This window comes from Prionailurus bengalensis, chromosome A3 (assembly GCF_016509475.1).
Source record: "Prionailurus bengalensis isolate Pbe53 chromosome A3, Fcat_Pben_1.1_paternal_pri, whole genome shotgun sequence".
Classification (NCBI taxonomy): domain Eukaryota; kingdom Metazoa; phylum Chordata; class Mammalia; order Carnivora; family Felidae; genus Prionailurus; species Prionailurus bengalensis.
Genome location: NC_057354.1, coordinates 18707945 through 18729872, shown reverse-complemented (window position 1 = coordinate 18729872; position 21928 = coordinate 18707945). Strand labels below are relative to the sequence as shown.

The 21928-nt window shown below is 41.6% G+C and overlaps 1 protein-coding gene across 4 annotated transcripts in view; it reads right to left on the bottom strand.

Moving 5' to 3' along the window:
• The window catches only part of CHD6 (chromodomain helicase DNA binding protein 6), a 204432-nt gene that overhangs the window by 122901 nt on the left and 59603 nt on the right, over positions 1-21928 (bottom strand). For all 4 annotated transcript variants that reach the window (XM_043602363.1, XM_043602366.1, XM_043602365.1 and 1 more), the window contains one exon: positions 13794-14314. In XM_043602363.1, coding sequence (XP_043458298.1) covers positions 13794-14314 — 521 coding nt within the window. The remainder of the gene's footprint in view (positions 1-13793; positions 14315-21928) is intronic.

Sequence of the window (21928 nt, the reverse complement as noted above, 5' to 3'; positions counted from 1 at the left end):
ACCCTTTGATCTAGCAATTCCATTTCTAGGAATACACTCCAAAGATACACCTCCAACAATATGAAAAAATATATGCATGAGGTTACTCACTGCAGCAAGTGCAAATTAATAAAAATAATGTACATGATGAAATGTGACTGAATAAAGTAGGACAGTTACAATGGAGTACTATGTAGCTCTAAAAACCATTAAGACTCCAACTGATCAGAATATGGAATCATTTCTAAGCTACAATGCTAAGTGAAAAAGGAAAGTGCTAAAGAGTATAAATGCTACATTTTGGGGAAGAAAAAAGAGTAAGAAAACATGAATATATCTATGTATTTTTAAAGTTTATGTATTTATTTTGAGAGAGAGAGAAAGCACAAATCAGAGAGGGGCAGAGACAGACGTGTGGAGAGAGAGAATCCCAAGCTGGCTCCATGCTGTCAACACAGAGCCTGATGTGCGGCTCAAACTCACGAACCATGAGATCATGACCTGAGCCAAAATCAGATGCCCAACCGACTAAGCCACCCAGGTGCCCCTATCTATTTATATTTTTAAAAGAAACACAGGAACGATGAACCAAAAAACAATGATCATCCATAAGAGATGGTTAGATGGGATACAGGAAGTGAATGATATTTCTCAGAGAATCAATCTTTTTATAAAAATTTGACTTTTGGAAGCATGTTAAATTCTACATATTAAAAAATAAAAAAATTAAAGATGAAAACAAGCTGAAACAAATGAATCCAAGTATTTCAAACAAATAACATAACCACATTGAATGGAGGGGGAAAATCTCATTAATTATGAACACAACAGAGCTGACCCTTAAATAATACAGGTGTTAGGAGCACCAATCCCTGTTCAGTCAAAAAGGTTTGTGTAACATTTCACTCCTCAAAAACTTAACTACTAGTAGCCTACTGTTGACCAGAGAAGCCTTACTGACAACATAAACTGTGAATTAACACATATTTTGTATGTTATATGTATTATATACTACATTCTTACAATAAAGTAAGCTAGAGAAAATGTTACTAATAAAATGTTAAGGAAAATACATTTACAGTACTGCACTGTATTTATTAGAAAAAAGTCTGCATACAAGTGAACCCATGCAGTTCAAACCCGTGTCGTTCAAGGGTCAACTGTATTTGACTATGTACTCTTAGCTTTTGGAACAGTGAAAAAATCCTGAACTTTTTGGTAGGCATATGGGTGAAGCAATTTTGAAACCATTTTAGATGTGATACAGGATTAAGCAAATGAGTAAATGTGTTGATGTGATTAGCCAGGGAAGTTCTCACGGAGGAAGAGGGAAGATGTAAATATGCTGTAAAACAAGGAAGATAATACGGCATGAATCTAAACTGGAGACATCAGTGTGAACTCAGGTTTTCTAAAATAAGTATACATATATGAACACATGTACATAAATGTGCACACATGTATTATGAATATATGTGTATGTGCATATAGGTGTGCATACATATGTGCATGTACAGAGATGTCTATGTACACACGTGTATGTATTTTTTGCCTTGACAGCTCAAAGAGCTGAAAAGTGAAGATGCCCCATTAGCAATGTGCACACCTAGCACTCGGATCTTGGTTTCTAATACCAAAGTTCCTTAGAGAAACAGGTGATTCCAAAGCTAAGGTAGAGAAGATAAAAGATGAGCCTGAAACATCTTGCTATGTCAGAAAGTAGGGTATACTCAAAAAAATGAAGGCAGCATGGCAAAAAGACACAGGAGTCAGCTTAAAGAGTTCTTGTTGGTTAAAACTGGGACCATCTGAACACCAAAGTAACTAAGGACAGTAATGAATTGTAAGTCACTGAAAACAATAGGAATACATACCAGTAATGGATAGATAGATAATGAATAAATGAGGGAGAAGAGGGAGTCCTTGCTTACTACAGAACCCAAATGACGAATGCAGAGGAAGTGTGGGGTTGGAAAATCATTTTATAATCACTGCAGGAAAGATGAGTACAGTCCAGGATCATCTAGGGAGAACAATGTAAAGATGAGCAGGATTTTTGCATGATCTTAAAGCGTCTCCCCACATATTGCTTATTAGTTCCAAGCGAACAAAAGCAGCAACTAGACAATGATTATGTAAGAACATGGCCTTACTCTTACGAAAGACACACTGGAGTATTTAGGGATCAAAAGGCAATGACATATGCACCTTATTCTCAAAAGCTTCACGAAAAAACATATATATAAATATATTTATTTTGAAATACACCTATTCCATGGCTGAAGTGGATACTGTTTGATCAGCAACTTTTTGCTGATAACCAATATGGACCCTCCTGACTATAAGAGTGGGTGGAAGGTCAGGCTGGCTATGGTATCCTATTCCTTCTACCACAGTGATTGGTCCAAAGATGGACATATGACCCAGCCAAGCCAACTTGGGAGTCCTTCAATAAAGAGGTAATAATTTCTGGCAGGAGTGCTTTGGAAAATGAATCTTTTACCTTCTAGGTCATAAGGTTGTTAAGCTGTGGGCCCATAGTTTCAGGCAGCCACAATTCAACCACGAGAAGAAAACCAGTTGCCAAGGATGAAGAGAGGTGCAGGGGAGGACTGGAGACAAAGAACATTGGTGGAATCCTCAATTATACCTCCCGGTTCTGATTCCTTAAGCTCGTGAACCCCTTTGTTATTTTTTTTTAACTTAAGTTAATCCAAGTTGGGTTTATGTCACTTGTAACCAAGGGAGTTCTGAATAATACAAAGGCCTAATACTCTCACCACTTAATGGCACTGGAGGCTGAATCAAAGCAATTTTATTTTTGTAATCCTCTTTTCTAGCTTTCAGAGTTAGAACAAACTAAAACTTGCAAGGACAGAAAAGAAAAATGGCAGATAAGATTTTTGAGGCTCAAAGCACTTATTTTTAATAACAAAAATCATATTTGATTTTACAATAAAACTTATATCCACTTTAGAGCCGGCCTCGCCCCGAAGTTCTCATGCTATCTTCTAAACGGCTTCATCAGCCAAGAAGATTTATACATCTTCACTTTCTAGTAGTTTGTATTAGGAAAATGGTTAATTTAGGGGCCTTCCAAATAGGAAATTACATTATAATAACTACTTATAGAAAATTCCACTAAAGCCCTACACAGACAAGTCTTTCTCAAACTTTCCTCCCAGCCTCATCTTCGATCCCCAACCTCCAGGTTTCTTCACTAGAATTGAGAGTTAGAAACAGAGCGCTGGATCCAAGGATGAGGAGAAAGATCTGGGTATATGTCACAACATTGTCTTACTGTGAGCCATAGATTACTCTGCCCCCATAGATTCCAGGTATTAAAATTTTTATCTATCAAACCCCATTATTTCAAAATGACTGACTCATCATCCCATTTTTAAATTAAATCTTATAAAATATCCATCAAAGTCAGCAGGAAAAATCAGTTATTGCCACAGTGAGTTGCCATAATTCCCAAATTCAGAACTGAAAACAGCACGTGATGCTAGTTACTGCCTTCACAGACATGCACGTGGCTGGGGAGTACAGCCCAGGAACCACCTCCTCTCCAGGAACAACCCTTCAGAGAAGCTTCCAGCCCAGGCCTTGCCACAGGCTCTGATCCTCTTCCCAGAAGTACAATCTGAAAACATGGACATTATGCCCAAAGAGCCCATCTGCACACTTACTTCAACTTTTATTAAATGCCCATGTTAGTTCAGTCTATACACAGAGAACCAAATTGGGCACAGACTGTGAAGATACTGGTTAAACAAAAAATAAATACACAGAACTAATTGTTCCAATACAGATGTGGTCAGCTGTAGACAAAATGAGAAGAAAATCTACCCTGTCCTCAGTCCCTTTAACTGCATCATTAGCACCATCAAAACAATCATCCTAGTTTGTGATGTTATCCTAGTAAAAACTGAAAAAAAAAGAAAAAGTTATATACTTATAAGATGAAAAGGCAGAGTTTCAAAAAGTAATCTTGGGGCACCCATTAAGCATCCGACTTCAGCTCAGGTCATGATCTCGCAGTTTGTGAGTTTGAGCGCCGTGTTGGGCTCTGTACTGACAGCTCAGAGCCTGGAGCCTGTTTCAGATTCAATGTCTCCCTCTCTCTCTGCTCCTCCCCCGCTCATGCTCTCTCTTTCTCTCAAAAATGAAAATAAACATTAATAAAAATTTTTAAGTAACCTTATTAAAAGTTGTAAAAGCAAATGAAAATAAAACTTCAAAAAATGTAGAAGGGTTTCAAATGACAAGCCATCCCTACTTGCACCAAATCCCACGTTCCAGAGTGAACTGCCTTCGAATGATACCACCCTAACTCCCATATGTTCATGCCTCTAGTTCTTTATCAACAGCAAGCAATACCTGGTGACATCCTGATATGAAAGCTGATTAATTTAGATCTAACATACCTCCCCTACTCTTTCCTCTGCTCTTTTTGTTGAATTCTTTTAGTTTAGGCAATATGTTTTAAATTTTCACTAATTGTTTCTTGTTTTCTGACTGCTCCTGTTTCCTAACTCATCCTGGTTTTGCAGACAAAATATCATCTTGAATCTGAGGATGCTAACTTAAAATCTTCGCAAGTTTTTTCTTCCTGGACTTCTTTCTTATGAGGACAATGGTTCTGCTCATCATTCCTTTTTCCTCTTCTTTGTTGCTCAGTTTTCCTCTGCGGTCTCACAATCTTTGGTGGATTGTTCCTATTTCAAATGAATGAGGCTGATAATACAGGTGACTGGTGAGATCATGTCTCATCCCTGAATGAGGGGCCTGGCGTAGAACTCTTGTCCCCTTTTAGGGCCTGGCAGCCCCTCTTGTCCCCTTTTAGGGTATGGACAGGGAAAGAGCAGTAGCTCATGAGTCTCCCTTCTCATCTGTGGGAGTGTCCACTTGGGAGTCCCAGACTATCCCCAGGGCAAAGGCTTAGTATCTTTAGAGTAACTACCTGACTTCAGCCTGGAGCTGGTGCCATACGACCACTCATTCTATAGGCAGTCCCTTCATCATCACATCCATTTCTGGCCTGCCTCCCGTTCCTTCTCCAAAGCTGCCAGGTCCCTTGTGAGGAAGAAGCATTTCTACCTCTGCTACAAACAGCTCCTGCATGGACTCTGAGTTGGGACTCCCCCACAGCATTTATCCACCAGTATGATACCCAAAAATTCACATCTCTCATCTTTAAGGGTTTATTTCCCTCTGCCCTTCCTGTTGTTTCGTTGTTATTATTTGGTTAGGAAATGAAAATAAAAGTATGCCTGGTGGCCATCTTAAACCTAGAAGCCCAACCCCCTCTATGAATTCTCCCAGGAGCCAACACACTTCCTCTTCCCGTAAGCAGCCTGAGGTGATCTCTGAAAATTGTTTGCTATTCACTTGACCCAAAAAACCCTACAAAATCATGCAAATCAAGAGATTAAAATCTTTGTGTTCACTTTAAGAATGCGGGTGAAACTGCCCAGGCCATCCAGGGTATGCACATCTGAAAAAAGCCACAAGTATCTGAAGGATGTCACTTTATAGAAACAACGCATGCCATTCTGGCGCTACGATGGCGGAGGTGGTAGGTGTGCGCAGGCCGCAACAGTGGGGCTGGACACAGGGCTGGTGGCCCAAAAACTGCTGAATTTTTACTGCACATGCTTAAAAATGCAGAGAGTAATGCGGACATAAGGGTTTAGATGCAGATTCTCTGGCCATTGAGCGCATCCAGGAACGAAGCCTCCAAGATGTGGTACAGAATTTACATCTCCTTGCCACACTGAGATGATTCTCGCTGAAAAAGAGAGCAGACTGCCCCTGAACCAGAAGAGGAGGTTGCAAAGAATAAAAAGATATCCCAGAAGAAAGTGAAGAAACAAAAACTTATGGCCTGGGAATAAATTCAGCATAAAATAAATGCAAATAAAAGTAAATGCAGAAAAAAAAAAAAGAAACGGAAGCCCCCCAAAGAACATTTATTTAAATGTCTTTTGGTCTTTTTGCTTTAAATCTTTTCTCACTATTAATTCCTTTAATACCTGGCTCAATACTCACCATGTCCAAGGGACTCCCTGGACCACAACTGAAACACTCTTAATCCGCCAAATCCTTTCAGCTATTCTGTATACAGTTATACTACATTCTTTGTTTCTTTTTACCTGTTTTTTGAACACCTGCAAGACTCTAACTCGTGATAGCACTTCAGTGATAGAGCTCAAAGATGATGTGCCTGTGACACCTTCCTTCCTCCACTATCCCACTCCCACCAGAAGTACTCACAAATAAAGCAAGGCACACAGGAGGCACTAAAAATACACTGAATAAATAAATAAGCAGGTATTCATCAAGCGTTATTATTGAGTAACTGTTTTCTTTCGGATCAGGTCAAAGTCCACTACATACCCAACCCTAATTTACAAAGCCCCGGGGATTAGAGTAAGCGCTCCAGGTGCTCTCAGAAGAATGGGAATGGAGACCTGGTCCAAAGCCTCAGGTGGGTCTCTGCCATTCTTATTCACATATCCTCCCTACATCACAAAAAAACCTAGCCGGTTCCAACCACAGGTCTCTACTCAGAACTCATACTTGTCTTCACATTTGTCTTCTTTCTTCTAATAATTGATCAGAATATAAAAGCAATTCCCTCAACAGAAATAATTCTGTTAATACACATTCCTAAGCCTAATAAGCCCAGCTTCAATAAAGATCTTCACTCTTAACAAAGACAGGTGATTTGACCTTCAAATAGAGAGGGAGAGCTGAGCTGACTGAATTTTACTGCCCTTTCTGCATCACAGCGTCAGCTGACTCAGAGCTCACATGGTTATATAATCAGAAGATCTGGGCTTAACTTTCTAGAAGCAACCGTCAAAGAAGAAAATCTGAAAAGGCAAAACCTTTCTTCCAGGGTGCTACTAAACTTACTGGATTTGGGAGAAAAACATTCTGCTCTGTTGGCTCTTGACAAGCCAAAACAAATGGGGGGTAAAATCTGCGGCCCGAAACCTGGGGTTTGTTTTGGGGGAAAAAACAAAAAACAAAACAACTCCTACCAACAAGCAATTCTCAGACACCAGCAGGGTGTCGGAGAATTCAACTCAATTCTGACATTGTCTACCTGAACGGCACCAGATTCCACAGGTCCAGAGTTCAGCACCTCAACACTGCACCCACCTACCCTCCCACTTCAGACACCAGTCACAAGCCCAGGTTTCCTGCTTTCCTGACCAACACTATCTACTGGAGGGTGCAATGACCCCCTCCTCAGGTTTGATGGCTTTGCTAGAGAGGCTCACAGAACTCAGGGAAACACTTCCGTTTACCAGTCTATTAAAGGATACAACAAAAGATACAGAGGAATAGCCAGAGGAGGAGATACACAGGGCCAAGTCTGGGAGGATTCTGAGCACAGGAGGTGAGGAGCTGAGGTGCGGAGCTGAGGTGTGCCAGGCATGTGGATGTGTTCACTCACCTGAAAGCTCCCCACACCCCCTACTATTGGGATTTTTTTAATGGAGGCTTCCTCACATAGGCATGATCAATTATTAACCCCGCCTCCAGCCCCTCTCCCTTCTCTGGATAATGAGGGGTGGGACTGAAAACTCCAAGCTTCTACTCCTGCTTGGTCTTTCTGGTGATCAGCCCCCACCCAGGAGCCCACCCAGAGTCATCTCACTAGAACAAAAGATGCTCCTAGTGTTCCTATCACTTAGGAATTTACAAGGGTATGGGTGCCCTGTGTCAGGAACAGGATCAGAGACAAGTATCCGAACAAGGGATGCTTACCACTTGGACGATTACAAGTGGTGTTCTTACCACTTGGACGATTACAACAGTTTCAGGAGCCCTGTGTCATAGTTGCATCAAAGACAAAATACTAGGATATGAGAGAAGACAAGTATTCTTATCACTCAGGAAAGTACAAGGGTCTCAGGAGCTCTGTGCCAGCAACCAGGGCAGAAACCGATACATGTATTTCTTATTACTTCGTAGGGTTAATCACACCATCCATCTCTTTTCCTCTTTTTGGTTTTCCATTCCTAACAGATGTTAAATTAAAAAAAAATGTAAATATGCTCCAGGGCGCCTGGGTGGTTCAGTCGGTTAAGCGTCCAACTTTGGCTCAGGTCATGATCTCACAGTTCACGAATTCGAGCCCCGCGATGGGCTCCATGCTGACAATGCTTGGGATTCTATCTCCTTCTCGCTCTGCCCCTCCCCCACTCGTGCGCACACATGCGCGCGCTCTCTCTCTCTCTCAAAATAAACAAATAAACTTTTAAAAAATGAAAATACGCTCCATTTTCCCAGGAATCTCTCAACTGTGTCTCAAAGGATGTTCTAAGAACCAAGCACACTCTAATTATCTGGCAGGCTTTTCGATTACAGATTCCTGGGTCCACCTCAGACCTAATAAATCAACCTCTCTGGGGATGTAGTCTGGGAATCTACTTTTCTAACAAGCTGTCCAGGTGATTCCTTTGGCACAGCAAAGGCTGAGCATCAGAGACCCAAGTAGATGTTCCTCCACTTAGACCAGCTTGCTGATTAGTTTCTTGACTTTCAAGAGAGAATATAAACCATCCTGACATGTGTAGAAATTCCAAAGCTTGCTCTGCCTTCAACCAACAAAATGAATACCAACACTTAAGAAGACTCTAGCTTACAACAGCAACCTCCAGCTCAATCAAAATGCCTAGCTTCTGATTTAAGAGAGTGCAGCCTAAAGGGCTATCGACCTACTATTCAGGCACTCCTCCCTAGACACGAAGTAAGAACACCAGACAGCTTCACACACACTGGAATGGGTCGTCTTTCCTGCTCACTGAGCCGTGCTTTAATGCCATGAAGCTTTTACTAAAGGCTATTTCAAGAAAGAGAAATATGAAATTCAAAGGCACACAGAAGCACTGGAGCCCAAAACTGTTGTTGAGGACAGTATCCATTACATCATGTAATGTTTCTCAGTGAGAAATTTCTTTGGCCTCCCTAAGGAACTGCCATGGTGCTTTTCTAATACCAAAGTATTTTCCCAAAGCACTATCAACATCATATGATGCCCCAGGATCTGACCTGACACTTGCCTACCTTTCTGATCCCTTTGCTGCAGCTATACAGGCCCTGTGTGTCTACCTATGTATAGGTCTGTGTATATGTTTGTATGTACACACACATGTGTATCTTTGTCTGTGTGTCTTCTTATGCCAGTGGTCCCTTCCTCTTTGGGAAAAGGGGTTGTAACTAAAAAACAGTAAAAGTAAATAATCTATACTAAGTGGAATTTAAATTTCAGAGTCAGGGAAACAACAGCCTAACTTGGCTTCCTGGAAGAGCTTTCTTGCTTAAGTTTTATACAATAAAGAAGTGAATTGTGCTCACTCTCCAATATAATTTGAAGGGAAAGGAAGAGATGGTCGTTCAAAAAAAAAAAAAAGCTTCTTGCCTCTCTTACTTGGGCATGTCAGACTTTTATCCTGTATTCAGTAAATGAATATTCATCACTATTAATGTCATCCTTGAAAAGGAAAATCTGTTAGACGATCACTTGTTTAAAACAGGAAACATGTCCAGTTATCTACTTGCTGGCTCAAGTGCAAGAGAAACTGCACAGGGAAAAGCTGGAGCCACTTTAGTCTTTAGAGGATTAGAGGGCATTGTGCAGTGTGCAAAATGAAATTCTACAGAAGGGCTGTGTCCTACAAATAAAAAACCAATTTCTCTGACACTGGAATCTCCCCACTGCTTTCCATTCCCGACATCCCCTTGTGAGGCATAAATAGGTGCAGAGCTGAAGGAGAAAACAGTGGGAGCCCAGAGTCAAATCCTAACAGTGCTGCTCATTAGCTCTGTGCCTTAGACAAGTTTCTTTTAAAATGTTCATTTCTTGGGGTGCCTGGGTGGCTCAGTTGGTTGAGCATCCGGCTCTTGATTTCGGCTCAGGTCATGATCCCAAGATTGCAGGATCAAGCCCTGAATCGGGCTCTGAGCTAAGTGTGGAGCCTGCTTGAGGTTCTCTCCCCTTCTCTCTCTGCCCCTCTCCCTGCTTGTGCTAAGAAAATAAAATAAAAAAATAAGAGGCACGTGGGTAGCTTAGTCGGTTAAGCGTCCAACTTCAGCTCAGGTCATGATCTCACAGGTTTGTGGGATTGAGCCCCACATGGGGCTCTGTGCTGACAGCTCTGGGCCTGGAGCCTGCTTCCGGTTCTGTGTCTCCCTCTCTCTCTGCCCCTCCCCTGCTCATGCTCTGTCTCTGTCTCTCAGAAATGACTAAGTGTTAAAAAAAATTTTTTTAATAAAAATAAATTAAAAAATAAAATGTTCACTTCTTTAGTTAAAATTGAGACACCACCTACAATTATTTAACAATGAGAGTTATATCTTATATGGTCTTATTTACAGGAAGAGCTCTATTTGTTCTAGGAAAACAAATTAAATACATAAATAGAATATATATGTGTTATATGTAGTTTATAAATATGCAAAGTATATGTTACATATATAATATATAAATATATAAACTCAATGTGTCCAACAACCTGATAAACCTCTAGTGACTGACTCCTGAGAGCATAAAAGACACAAAGTATAGTGGCCCTGACCCTAGACATTTAACTGATGCTGATGAGACAAGTCATACACACAGGACGATGACAGTTTCTAATCGAGAGGCACCTTCCAAGAGGGAAATGTATGAGCAGAGGTCCGAGTTTATGACACACCCTTGTAAGCAAGACACTTCTCAGTGAGTCCCCCCTTTCCCCGGCTGCAGTACAACAGGTTAGACTAGCTCTCCTTTAGTTTTCCCAGGAGTAAAAGTCTCTGATTTACAATGGGGAGCAAGGCTCCAAGTGCTATGGAAGAAGGGACATGCCAGCACACTGGTCTGGGGAAGCTCTTGGGAGAACTGGGACTTGCGTTCAGACCTGGAAATGGAAAGGACTTGGGATACTGGGAGAAACACAGGGGCAAAATGTTGGGAGAACCAGCCAGAGCAACCCAGGAGAAACAAGTCAAGTGTCTTTAAGGGCCAGGAAGAGCAGTCTAGCTAGTGAGGTCTGTTGTCAGAGAAGTGAGGGAGGGGTCAGACCCCAAAGGGTTTGAATAACAGAAAAAGGAGTCTGGATTCTGTCCTGGAAGCAGTAGGAGCAATCAGAAGTTTCAAAAGTTAGAGGATATGAGGATATCCCATTTCCCAGTGCCCACGTTTTACTCCCAAGGAAGGACTATTACTGGCAACATATTTTCAACCCTTCTTCAAACTCCTCCCACTTCTCTGATCAGGGACCGGACTGGAGAGACTGGGAAACGGCACAGAGCATACCTGCCCCAGCACGTGCTCCAGGCTTCAGTGCCTGCAGTTCTGGTGGAAAAACTCAACCAAAGGGAGGAAAAAGCAGCTCATGTCCAGCCACAGCTGGTGGAGGTTCTTCAATCCAGTTTACAGTTAAGAAAGCTGATCACCGCACCTCCATCTCTGCTGACTACTTCCAAACTGATTTGGAAGGAAGACAGAGGATGAAGGCATTTGATTCACCACCTTTTCCAACTAAAAACAGAAATAAGATTACAGCAAGTACTTCAGAAAGATGAGCCAGGTGGAAGCTGGCAAGAGGGACTGAAGGCAGAAAGGGCTGGGAGCCCTCAAATTAACTGTGGAGCTCCTACGATAATCCAAGCATTCAGTGAATGATTTGCAACCACCAAGTATGATCCAGGGCTAATCAAAACATGTACTTGAGCCAATCTGCAAGAGAATAAATCAAAGAGCACAAAAAAACTGAGAATTGCCAACATAATTTTTTAATTAATGTCCTTTCATAATTAAAACTGCTTCTGTTGACTAGTGGGATCTTTAATTTCTTTAATTAAAGGAACCAAAGCAATAAATACAAAAAGAACAAGAAATGAAAGGCTCACCAGTACAGAATCCTACCAAGCTACATAAGGATTCTCTATTACAAGTCAGTCTTACACAGGTCCCCAAATCAAAAGAAACCCTCATGTAACTTGCCCACACTGCTGAGAGATAACCAGCTCTATCAACATCCTCGCAAAGGGTGTCTTCTGATGTCAGAAGTTAGCAGCCCCTGAAAAGACTACCAAGCACTTCTCCACGTCACTTATAATTGATCACAATCAGGTTCCCTTAGTATTGGTACACACATATGACACCCAAACTTCTGTTGTGAAATGCCTCTTATGGCCCCCAAATGGAATTTACAGCAACGTCTACATACTTATTCCCTTGTTTCACAGCCCACACAGAAGTCCTTTAAGCAGGTAAGTACCAGAGACCAGAGCTAGTGAGCTCAGATACCTATGGCGTTCTATGGCCTTCTACAAACCAACCAGAGTCCTCAGCAAAGCTGTGAGAACCCTCCTCCAGTTACCCCAATTCTAAGGACTCAGGGACTCCTCTTTGTTCTCTAAGCCACCCCACTAGCTCACATCTGATTCTCCCTCACATGTGCTAGCTCCCTGAAGAACCCCTTCTGCTTCTCCCAAGCAACTTGCAGATGAAAATTATGGCAGAAGACAGAGACTCACCATGCTACCTCACACACGCATCAGAGATCAGAGCATGCTCACTGGGTTCACTGAGAAACAGCCCATAAGTTTCCCTTTGTGAGAATCCTGATTTTTACATGCCTCTCTTGACCTTCTGTAAGGTACTTTAGGTCCACTGTCTGTAAACTACATCCCCCCAGGATCCCCCTCAAGCCTTTCCCATGGACAAAAGATAAAACCCCCTGTGGGGCAGAAGGGAATGAATATTATAAGGCAGTTTGCACTTGGATTATGAAATTAACCATCTGCTCCCAACAAACTTTCCTTCTGAAAATTAACTGAACCATATAGTAAATTCCTTGTTGCAGCACAAATCACCCAAAATGCTTTCTTCTCTTTAAAGCTTACTTCCTAAATGCCTGACCCCACACGGGTCTGATGGTCTAATTACTTTATGTGAGTGTTCATACCAGTCTTTGTGCTTTTATGGGTGCTCCTGGTCTACATCCTGCCACTGCACTTAGGTTTTAGAAACTTAAATTCCTTAAATTCCTTTTAAGTATATACAGATTATGTATTTTTTGTTTCACATTTCCTCAGAAAGCTTAAATATAATGTTCTCCACAAAGAATTTAGAAAGAGACAAGATGAAAACCATTCCATTTGTATACAGGTGACCAATACGGAGTGAAGAGTACATCTGGATCCTGATGGGATCTCTAACCAGGACCCTTACCACCCACCCTGCAGTGAATGTGTACCCACACCCTCCGATCTCTCTACAGTCACTGTGGTCTCCACTAGTCTCTTTCACTCCTCATTTCCCAAGCACCTGTTGACGCATCAGGCACTGTGTTAGACACAGAGGGAGAGAAATGGACCAGGAGCAGTCCCACACTAGAGAGCTTGTGGCTGCAGGAGGCTGAGCAGGTGTTCCCTGTCTGTGCACAGCTCTCCCGGACTGCCCGCACACGAATTCCCAGGTCCGGGCACCTCCTACCAGCTGCCCCTCTGCCACTCCACACTGCTGCCGTCCCCCAAACCTCTGCCAGCCCTGCGTCACACCTCTGACGTCCCTTCCCTTACACCCTTTGTGTGTGACAGTATTTTAATTCTTCTTAATCCAAAAGGAATGGCCAGAAATTGCAGGGCCAGTTTTAAGGTTATCTTTCTCTCTTAGGAGGGGAGAGTAGCTCATTTTGGATGAGAGCGGTAAAGTTATGTCTGTGGGCTAGAGGAAGGCCCAAAGCAAACCTTTGTGTGCAGGCAGAGCCAAGTGCTCCACGCGGGCAGAAAGGGACACGCACCTGGCTTTCTTGGACTTCGTCCTGGCTGCAGAGTCCACGCCACTCCTCTTCTCTTTGGCCTCCTTGGTACCTGAGGCCTCCCGGGGCTTCCGTGCTTTCTTGACTCCATCCTTCTGCTTGGGCTCCTTGGGCTCCTTGGCCCTCTTGGGCTCCTTGGTCTTCCGGGCTTCCTTTGGCTCTCTAGGCTCTCGCTTCCTCTTTGGCTTGGGCTCCCTGTCCTTGCTTCCCTTCGCTGCCCCCTCTTGCTCTCCCGGGTCCTTTTTCTTCCTTTTCTTCTTTACTCCGGTGCCTCCTCCTCCACTGTCCTCCATCCCGTTATGGGACGTCATTTTCCTAGGAAAAAGGGTCTCAGCTTCCTCTTCAGCAGCATACAGGTCCTTCTGAGGCAGACAGTGACTGGCAACATCTTCGATCTTCTCTTCCTGATCAGTGCCATGGCCAAATGGGGAGGGGGATTTGTAGTCAAAATTGACAGAGGCATCAGACATTGGAGAGTGATTCAGAACTTTTAAACCTGACAACTGTGAAAGAGAGAAACGAGCTTGTTAGTTTCCCAATGCATGCTTCATACGAAAGAGCATTATGAAGTTTGAATGCATGGATCTGTTCAACATTTACTGAATTCCTATCACGTGCTAGCTCCTCATGTGCCAGGTCTTGGGGAGACAGTGGCAACCAGGACATACTTTGTGTCTGCCTTTGCCCTTGTGGAGCCACACCAAGCCACCGTTACCATATACAAAAATTGCATGTGAAAAAACAACTCTCAAGGAGTTGTTATGTGCTAAAATCTAAGCCCCATGTCTAGTACAGGCAACAACAGTGGTGTCCCCACAAAATACCTCTAGATCCTAGGCACACAGTTCTTACCCAGAATGGCATTTCTCATGCTGATACACAAAAGTTCTGTTCAAATATGCTCCTAAATAAAAGTGGCATCACTGGATGACAAGGATGCAGGGACAATCTCAGTGTGCTGCTTTATCTCCCCACATCTTTGCTCTCATGTATCTTCAGGCAGCACCAACAATCAGCTGGTTTGACTTTCAACAAGAAAACTACATCTTTTAGGGGTACCTGGGTGGCTCAGTCGGTTAAGCATCAGACTTTGGCTCAGGTCATGATCTCATGGCTCATGAGTTCGAGCCACATGTTGGGCTCTGCGCTGACAGCCCAGAGCCTGGAGCCTGCTTCAGATTCTGTGTCTCCTTCTTTCTCTGCCCCTTCCCTGCTCGCTGTATGTCTGTCTGTCTGTCTGTCTCTCTCTCTCTCTCTCTCTCTCTCTCTCAAAAATGAATAAAAAACATTTTTTAAATTTTTTAAAAATTCTAAAACTACATCTTTTATTTTTAACTAAAGGTGCTGTTCCTCTGCATGATCATCTAAGCCTCCAGACTCAGCACCAAATAACCTTTGGCCACTTACAAAAAACAACTGCCCCTACAGGGGAAAGCTTTATTATGATAGATGCCATTAAGAAAGAATGTGTCACAGATGCTGAAGGCATCTTCCTAAAAAAGGAAGTTCTGAAGCTGTTTTTGAGCATCATTAAAGGTACAGCTTCCCCGAGGTGACCACTTTCAGGAAACATCCCTTTGGAAGTAGAAGTCACATCTCATACTTTCAGGTCTGGTATCACAGTACATCTGTCATTTCGTAACCAAGCTAAGGCTGGCAATAATCTAATACTGTGGGTGCTGGGTCAGGAACAAAGAAATAACTCAAGGAGAGCCTGGGAGGGACAAGCAGGCTTTCCAGGAAGCCGACAATCGTCTTTGCATGATGGCTTAGGAACAGCATCATTTTGTGAATAGTCTGCTCCCCTAACAAGAGGCCTGGCGTGTGCTGAAGGGCACAGACACTTGCCTAGGTGGCGTGGCTTCCTTCCAGTGTTCTGGTTACCCGATCTGTGCTCAGACTTCCTGGCCCACCCTAGGAGTGATGGAGTGCAAAATTCAGCTGCATGGTCCCCCTTCTGTGCCTTCCAGCTCCCTACCCTAGGCCAATACTCCCAAACATAACACTGAGAATCTCAGGAGAAAAAGATGAAAGAGAAGAAGAATTTTTTTGTATCTTTATCATAAATAAAGTCCAGCCTCATAAACAAGCCTAAATCCAGAAACAACTGGTCATTCTGGCAGCATTCACTATGAAAGAAAAGAAAAGAAAAGAAAAGAAAAGAAAAGAAAAGAAAAGAAAAGAAAAGAAAAGAAAATTCAGTCTGACTACCTCACTGCTGATTCAGTTCTTAGGATGGCTTAGAAAAAGGAGAAGCTAAGCAAACTTAAAAGGAATTTAAAATCAAATACAAGAAAGTGCTCAAGATGGTAAATTTTTTTACATGTAAATGGTTATATATTTTTTTACCACAATAAAAAGGAAACAAAAGAAGAGAAAAAGAAAAAACAAGGCAACAAGAACCTCAGAGGTGCATAATAGGCACCTAATTAAAGCTCAGATCTTAAGAGTACACTGCCGTCCCTGGGATGTTACTGAATTCTGTGCCAGGGACACCTGACCCTCAGGACACAAGTATTTGCTTCACATGCAAGGGTGGACACACTAAAAAAGCAAGAGATACAGGTTAGTTTATTAAAGAGGCTTTCAGAGACAACACATTAAAGTCCTAATTCCACCAAGGCAACACTCTGTAGATAAAAGTGGGACACTCTTTTCAACTCATAACCTTATCTCAAGGTCTATCTTTTGAAGGCTAGGGCCCTCCAAAGCTGAGGCGGATGGAGATAGGTTGTAGAAACTGGACACTCAATCATTAGTCAAGAACAATAGCAACAGCTAACATTTATGGGACACAAATCATAAGGATCTACCTGGAATTATGCAAAGCATGTTCCATGATATCTCCCATCTTTACAAAAATCCTAAAAGGTTAATGTAAAGATACCTATTTTGTGTACGAAGAAAGAGAAGATTACTGATGTTAGATGAGGTACTCACACACATATACCTAGTAAGTGGAGGAACTTGGACCTGGACCTTCTGCCCAAAAGCTAACACTCATTTCACTGAGCATTTTATGACCTACATCCCGAGAAACCATTAATGATTGCTAGGCCACCAGACCAGTATGATTAGACTTGGTGAGAAATGTTAAATATAAAGACCTATACAACCAGTTGGGGAAAAGTTCAGGTAGTTCTTTAGAAACATAAACATGCAAATACCTGTCATTGCAGCAATTCCACTCTGAGGAATCACAAATAGTCATCTACTCTACCCCTCATTTTATAGATAAGATAATTGGGTCAGAGAGATGAAGCAACTTGTCAAAAGGTTATATTCCAGGGAGTGGCAGAGCTGGACATCCTATAGGAAGTAGGGATTCCCAAGAAATGCAGCACAATTAAGCCAATGTTTCCAAAAAGTTAGAAGTATCCCAAAAGACAGATTATCAGTATTAAAAAAATATAAAATTATAATCTCCAAAGTCAATAATACACCAGGAATATTTTTATTTTTCAAGGCACCTTGTTGGGGGCTTGGAAAATATGTCTGTTGAGAATTTAAAAAATATGACAAAAAATATTTTTCATTTGTCTCAAGGTCAGTGGAGAAAAGACAAAGAGCCTTAATAAATTGTTTCGGTTTCTACCAAGAAGGACATTAAATCACCACTTCAAAAATGGCCCCAAAGGGAATGGATTGGAGATGATGGACCACGACACCACCAATAATTTACATTATATTGACAATTTACTAAATAGAGATAAGCACCTAGAACATAAGATGAAATGGAGAGGAAAACTGATAAAAAAAAGACATCCAACAATGCTAGCTCATAACCCACACCGTTAGCAATAAAACCCACTTCGCTGATTCAAAATTAGCAACCTAGGATATTCCTGGAAAAGACACTTAAACATATGAATCCAGATAAACTAGATTTGGGTCAACTGTAAAGGATTTAAGAACCAATGGAGATATTATGGCCTAGGTCAATGGTTCCCAAACAGATTTAAGGACAAACCTGGGTTATTTCCCCAAGAATCACTGAAGTACTTGAAAGTCAAAATAGACTTTAATTAAGAAAATCACCCATGGTACAACACGGATAGACCTTGAAAACATTATGCTAAGTGAAAGAAGCCAGGTACAAAAGACTACATATTGTACAATTCCATTTATATGAAATGCCCAGAATAGGCATATCCACAGAGACAAGAAGTAAATTAGTGGTTGCTAGGGCCTGGGGGAAGAGGAAATGAGGAGTGTCTGCTAACATGCATATGGTTTCTTCTGGGGGTGATGAAAATGTTCTGGCATCAGATAGTGGTGATCTTTCCACAATCTTGGGACTACACTAAAAACCAGTGAGTTGCACAATTTAAAAGTATAGTAGAATTTACAGTATGTGAATTACATCTCAATTTTTAAAAATCCAATATAAGAATATAACGAAAATGGTCCGCTCATATGTTGCTGACAGCTGCATCAAGTATTAAAAAGCCTTTTTTGCAGGGGCATGTGTTAACAATATTAAAATTTTAATTATGGATATGCTTTTAAACTGAGAAATTTCTCTTTTACAACATAAATTAAGGAAATATTTAGGTACTCCAAAGACAGAATATCTGATGCAGAATTTTTAATAAAGGAAAAAACTATAAATAACCTATTGGTCAATCTTTAGTAAAATGTTTAAATTAATAGCATATCCATTATATGGAACAGTATTATGCAGCCATTGTGACATTATTGTATTATATATTATTAATTACAAAGTTTTAGTTGACATAAAAAAAAGTCCACAACATGTTGGAAAGTGGGCAAAAAAAAAAAATCTATGATCTAATCCCATTTTTATTGTTTAAAAAAAATTTTTTTTTAAGAGAGAGAGAGAGCACACAAGCAGGAAGGGGCAGAGAGAGAGGGGGACAGAGAATTTGAAGCAGACTCTTTGCTGACAGCACAAAGCCTATGTGGGGCTCAAACCCATGAACCGTGAGATCATGACCTGAGCCAAAGTCGGACTCTCAACCGAATGAGCCATCCAGGCACCCTCTCTGGTTTATTTTTTAAAAACGCTATTTATCAACACCAGTTTTTTAAAATAAATTTAGGATATGTATCAGATATTAACCATCATTATGTCTGGGTGACAAGACTGTAGGTAACATTCCCTTCTTTTTTTCTTTCCTGAGAGTTTTTGTTTCTATCTGTCTCCCATAACTAGAATGTAAGCATCATGAGGCAGTGACTGTGGATTCCCCACTATCTTTGTGGCTTACAGTAAATCTCAATCATATGATTACTGGATGAAATGAGTGTTTTCAATTTGAAAAACAAAGGAGAAGTCTACAAAATTGTGCATGTAAACAAAATGAAAACAACAAATTCCTGTGTATAGAAGAACGAATGGAAGAAAATCAACAAAAAGTGAATAGTATTCATTTAAGGCTGTGGAAATTTGGTTGTTTAATTTTTCTAAACAAACAGTAACAAGGATATTACTTTCACAATACTTGTAATAAAAATATCTTTAAAAAATTTTTATGTTTATTTTTGAGAGAGAGAAAGAGAGAGAGAGAGCAAGCACGAGTGGGGAAGGAGCAGAGACACAGGGAGACACAGAATCTGAAGCAGGCTCCAGGCTCCGAGCCCGACACGGGGCTTGAACTCAGGAACCAAGAGATCATGACCTGATCCGAAGTGGGACACTCAACCGACTGAGCCACCCAGGTGCCCCAAAATATTTTCACAGGTATATAATAGAAAAATTTTAAATACTTTAATAATGAACAGGAAAGGCTGTTTTGCCAGACAATTTACACTCTTCCAAATTATCACGATTCAGGAATCAAAGGCAGAATATGGGAGGCGCTGGCACTGTGACCACATATGACTGAGTGCTGGACAAAGACAGCGCTCTTTGCACTCAGCCCGAAGGCCCCCCCTGCACGCCCTCCACATACACCCTGAACCTGACAGGGAGTACGGCCCAGCCAGCTGCTGCTGTTGCCTGCCTCAAGCTCTTCCATCTTCTCCAGTAGGAAGGGGACAATGTTCTATGTTCAGACTTACTTAATATCAAGAAATTAGCTAAACATAAAAATGAGTAGAAAAGCTTATCTAAATTTGAGACCTTGTGACTTTTAAAGTCCAAACAATAAAAATGAAAATACAAAGAACTGCTACTATTATGAATGAGTTGGTGTGCAGACATTTCAAGTGGCAATTGCTATTTTCCAATTAAAATGAGGAGTGCAAAAAAAAAAAAAAAAAAAAAAGAGGAGTGCCTTACTCTTTCACCTTCACTGTCTTCTGAAAGAATATTCCCTATGGTTACCTGACTGTGGGATACACTACCGGCGAAAACCCCACATATCCTCGCCTTTATTACACTGCCATTGTGCTGGGCTCAGTCATCTGGCAAACAAGGCTTTGCTGGGTGAGCAAGACCCAGGAACAAAGTCCAACTGTGTGTGTGTGTCCTGTTTCCTCCTCCATTTAGAATATTCCATCTCTCTTCACCCAGGAGTCCTGTGCTCTGGGTGATAAAGCAGGCATTCTGACCCTGACATGGCTCCACATGCAGTTACAGCTGGTCAGCACCAGGAGGAAGAAAGATCAGTTTCAGGCATCTGATGATAATGCAGGGAGTGGTGTCCAGGAGGCTCTCAGGTATACTTTCCAAGAGTCATTTTTATAAGAATGAATGAGACTACCCAGGAAGAATGAATGGACAAAGAAAAAGAACAGGACCAAAACCTGACAAACACTGATGTTTAAGGGTCCCCAGAGGAGGAACCTAGAGAGAGGGTGAGAGGGGGCAATCAGGTCAGTGATGTGGTGGGGAAAAGAAAGTGTGAGTGTCACAGAAGCCAGAAGATGAGAGCACTTGAAGACACAATGATTATAGGCATTGCATGCTGTGGAGAAGCTGGTAAGTTAAGGACTGAAGAGTGGTGGACAGGTTTGCCAACTGTCTCTCACCAAAATCCCAGAATCTGTCATTTCTAGTCCCCAACTCTATTATCATATTTTCGCATTTAAAACTGGGGGGCAGGGGGGTTTTTCTCTTATGATGTTCCAAGAGTATTAGAAATCTGAATTCTCCAGATCTGCAAAATCAATCTAAACCTTGTTAATTCCAGGCAGTAACAAAAACTGGGGGCAGGTAGATTATTAAATTTAGATGCTGACAGGGAATAAACAGAGGAAACAATACTTAATAAGTGCCTTGGCCTATCCTCCAGTTAATGCTCTCCATGTGACCATTTGCATCCACAGGTTCAGCAACAGATACATTTAAATCCCTTTTCTCTACAGGATGCTTTTAAATCTTCCTTTTTAAAATACAAATCAAAACCACACTCAGATATCACCTCACGCCAGTCAGAGTGGCCAAAATGAACAAATCAGGAGACTATAGATGCTGGAGAGGATGTGGAGAAACGGGAACCCTCTTGCACTGTTGGTGGGAATGCAAACTGGTGCAGCCGCTCTAGAAAACAGTGTGGAGGTCCCTCAAAAAATTAAAAATAGATCTACCCTATGACCCAGTAATAGCACTGCTAGGAATTTACCCAAGGGATACAGGAGTACTGATGCATAGGGGCACTCGTACCCCAATGTTTATAGCAGCACTCTCTCAACAATAGCCAAATTATGGAAAGAGCCTAAATGTCCATCAACTGATGAATGGACAAAGAAATTGTGGTTTATATACACAATGGAGTACTACGTGGCAATGAGAAAGAATGAAATATGGCCCTTTGTAGCAATGTGGATGGAACTGGAGAATGTTATGCTAAGTGAAATAAGCCATACAGAGAAAGACAGATACCATATGTGTTCCCTCTTATGTGGATCCTGAGAAACTTAACAGGAACCCATGGGGGAGGGGAAGGGAAAAAAAAAAAAAAGAGGTTAGAGTGGGAGAGAGCCAAAGCATAAGAGACCCTTAAAAACTGAGAACAAACTGAGGGCTGATGGGGGGTGGGAGGGAGGGGAGGGTAGGTGATGGGTATTGAGGAGGGCACCTGTTAGGATGAGCACTGGGTGTTGTATGGAAACCAATTTGACAATAAATTTCATATATTAAAAAAAAATATTCCCTTTAAAAAAAAAAAGACTTTATTTTTAAGTAATCTCTACACCAATGGAGGGCTCAA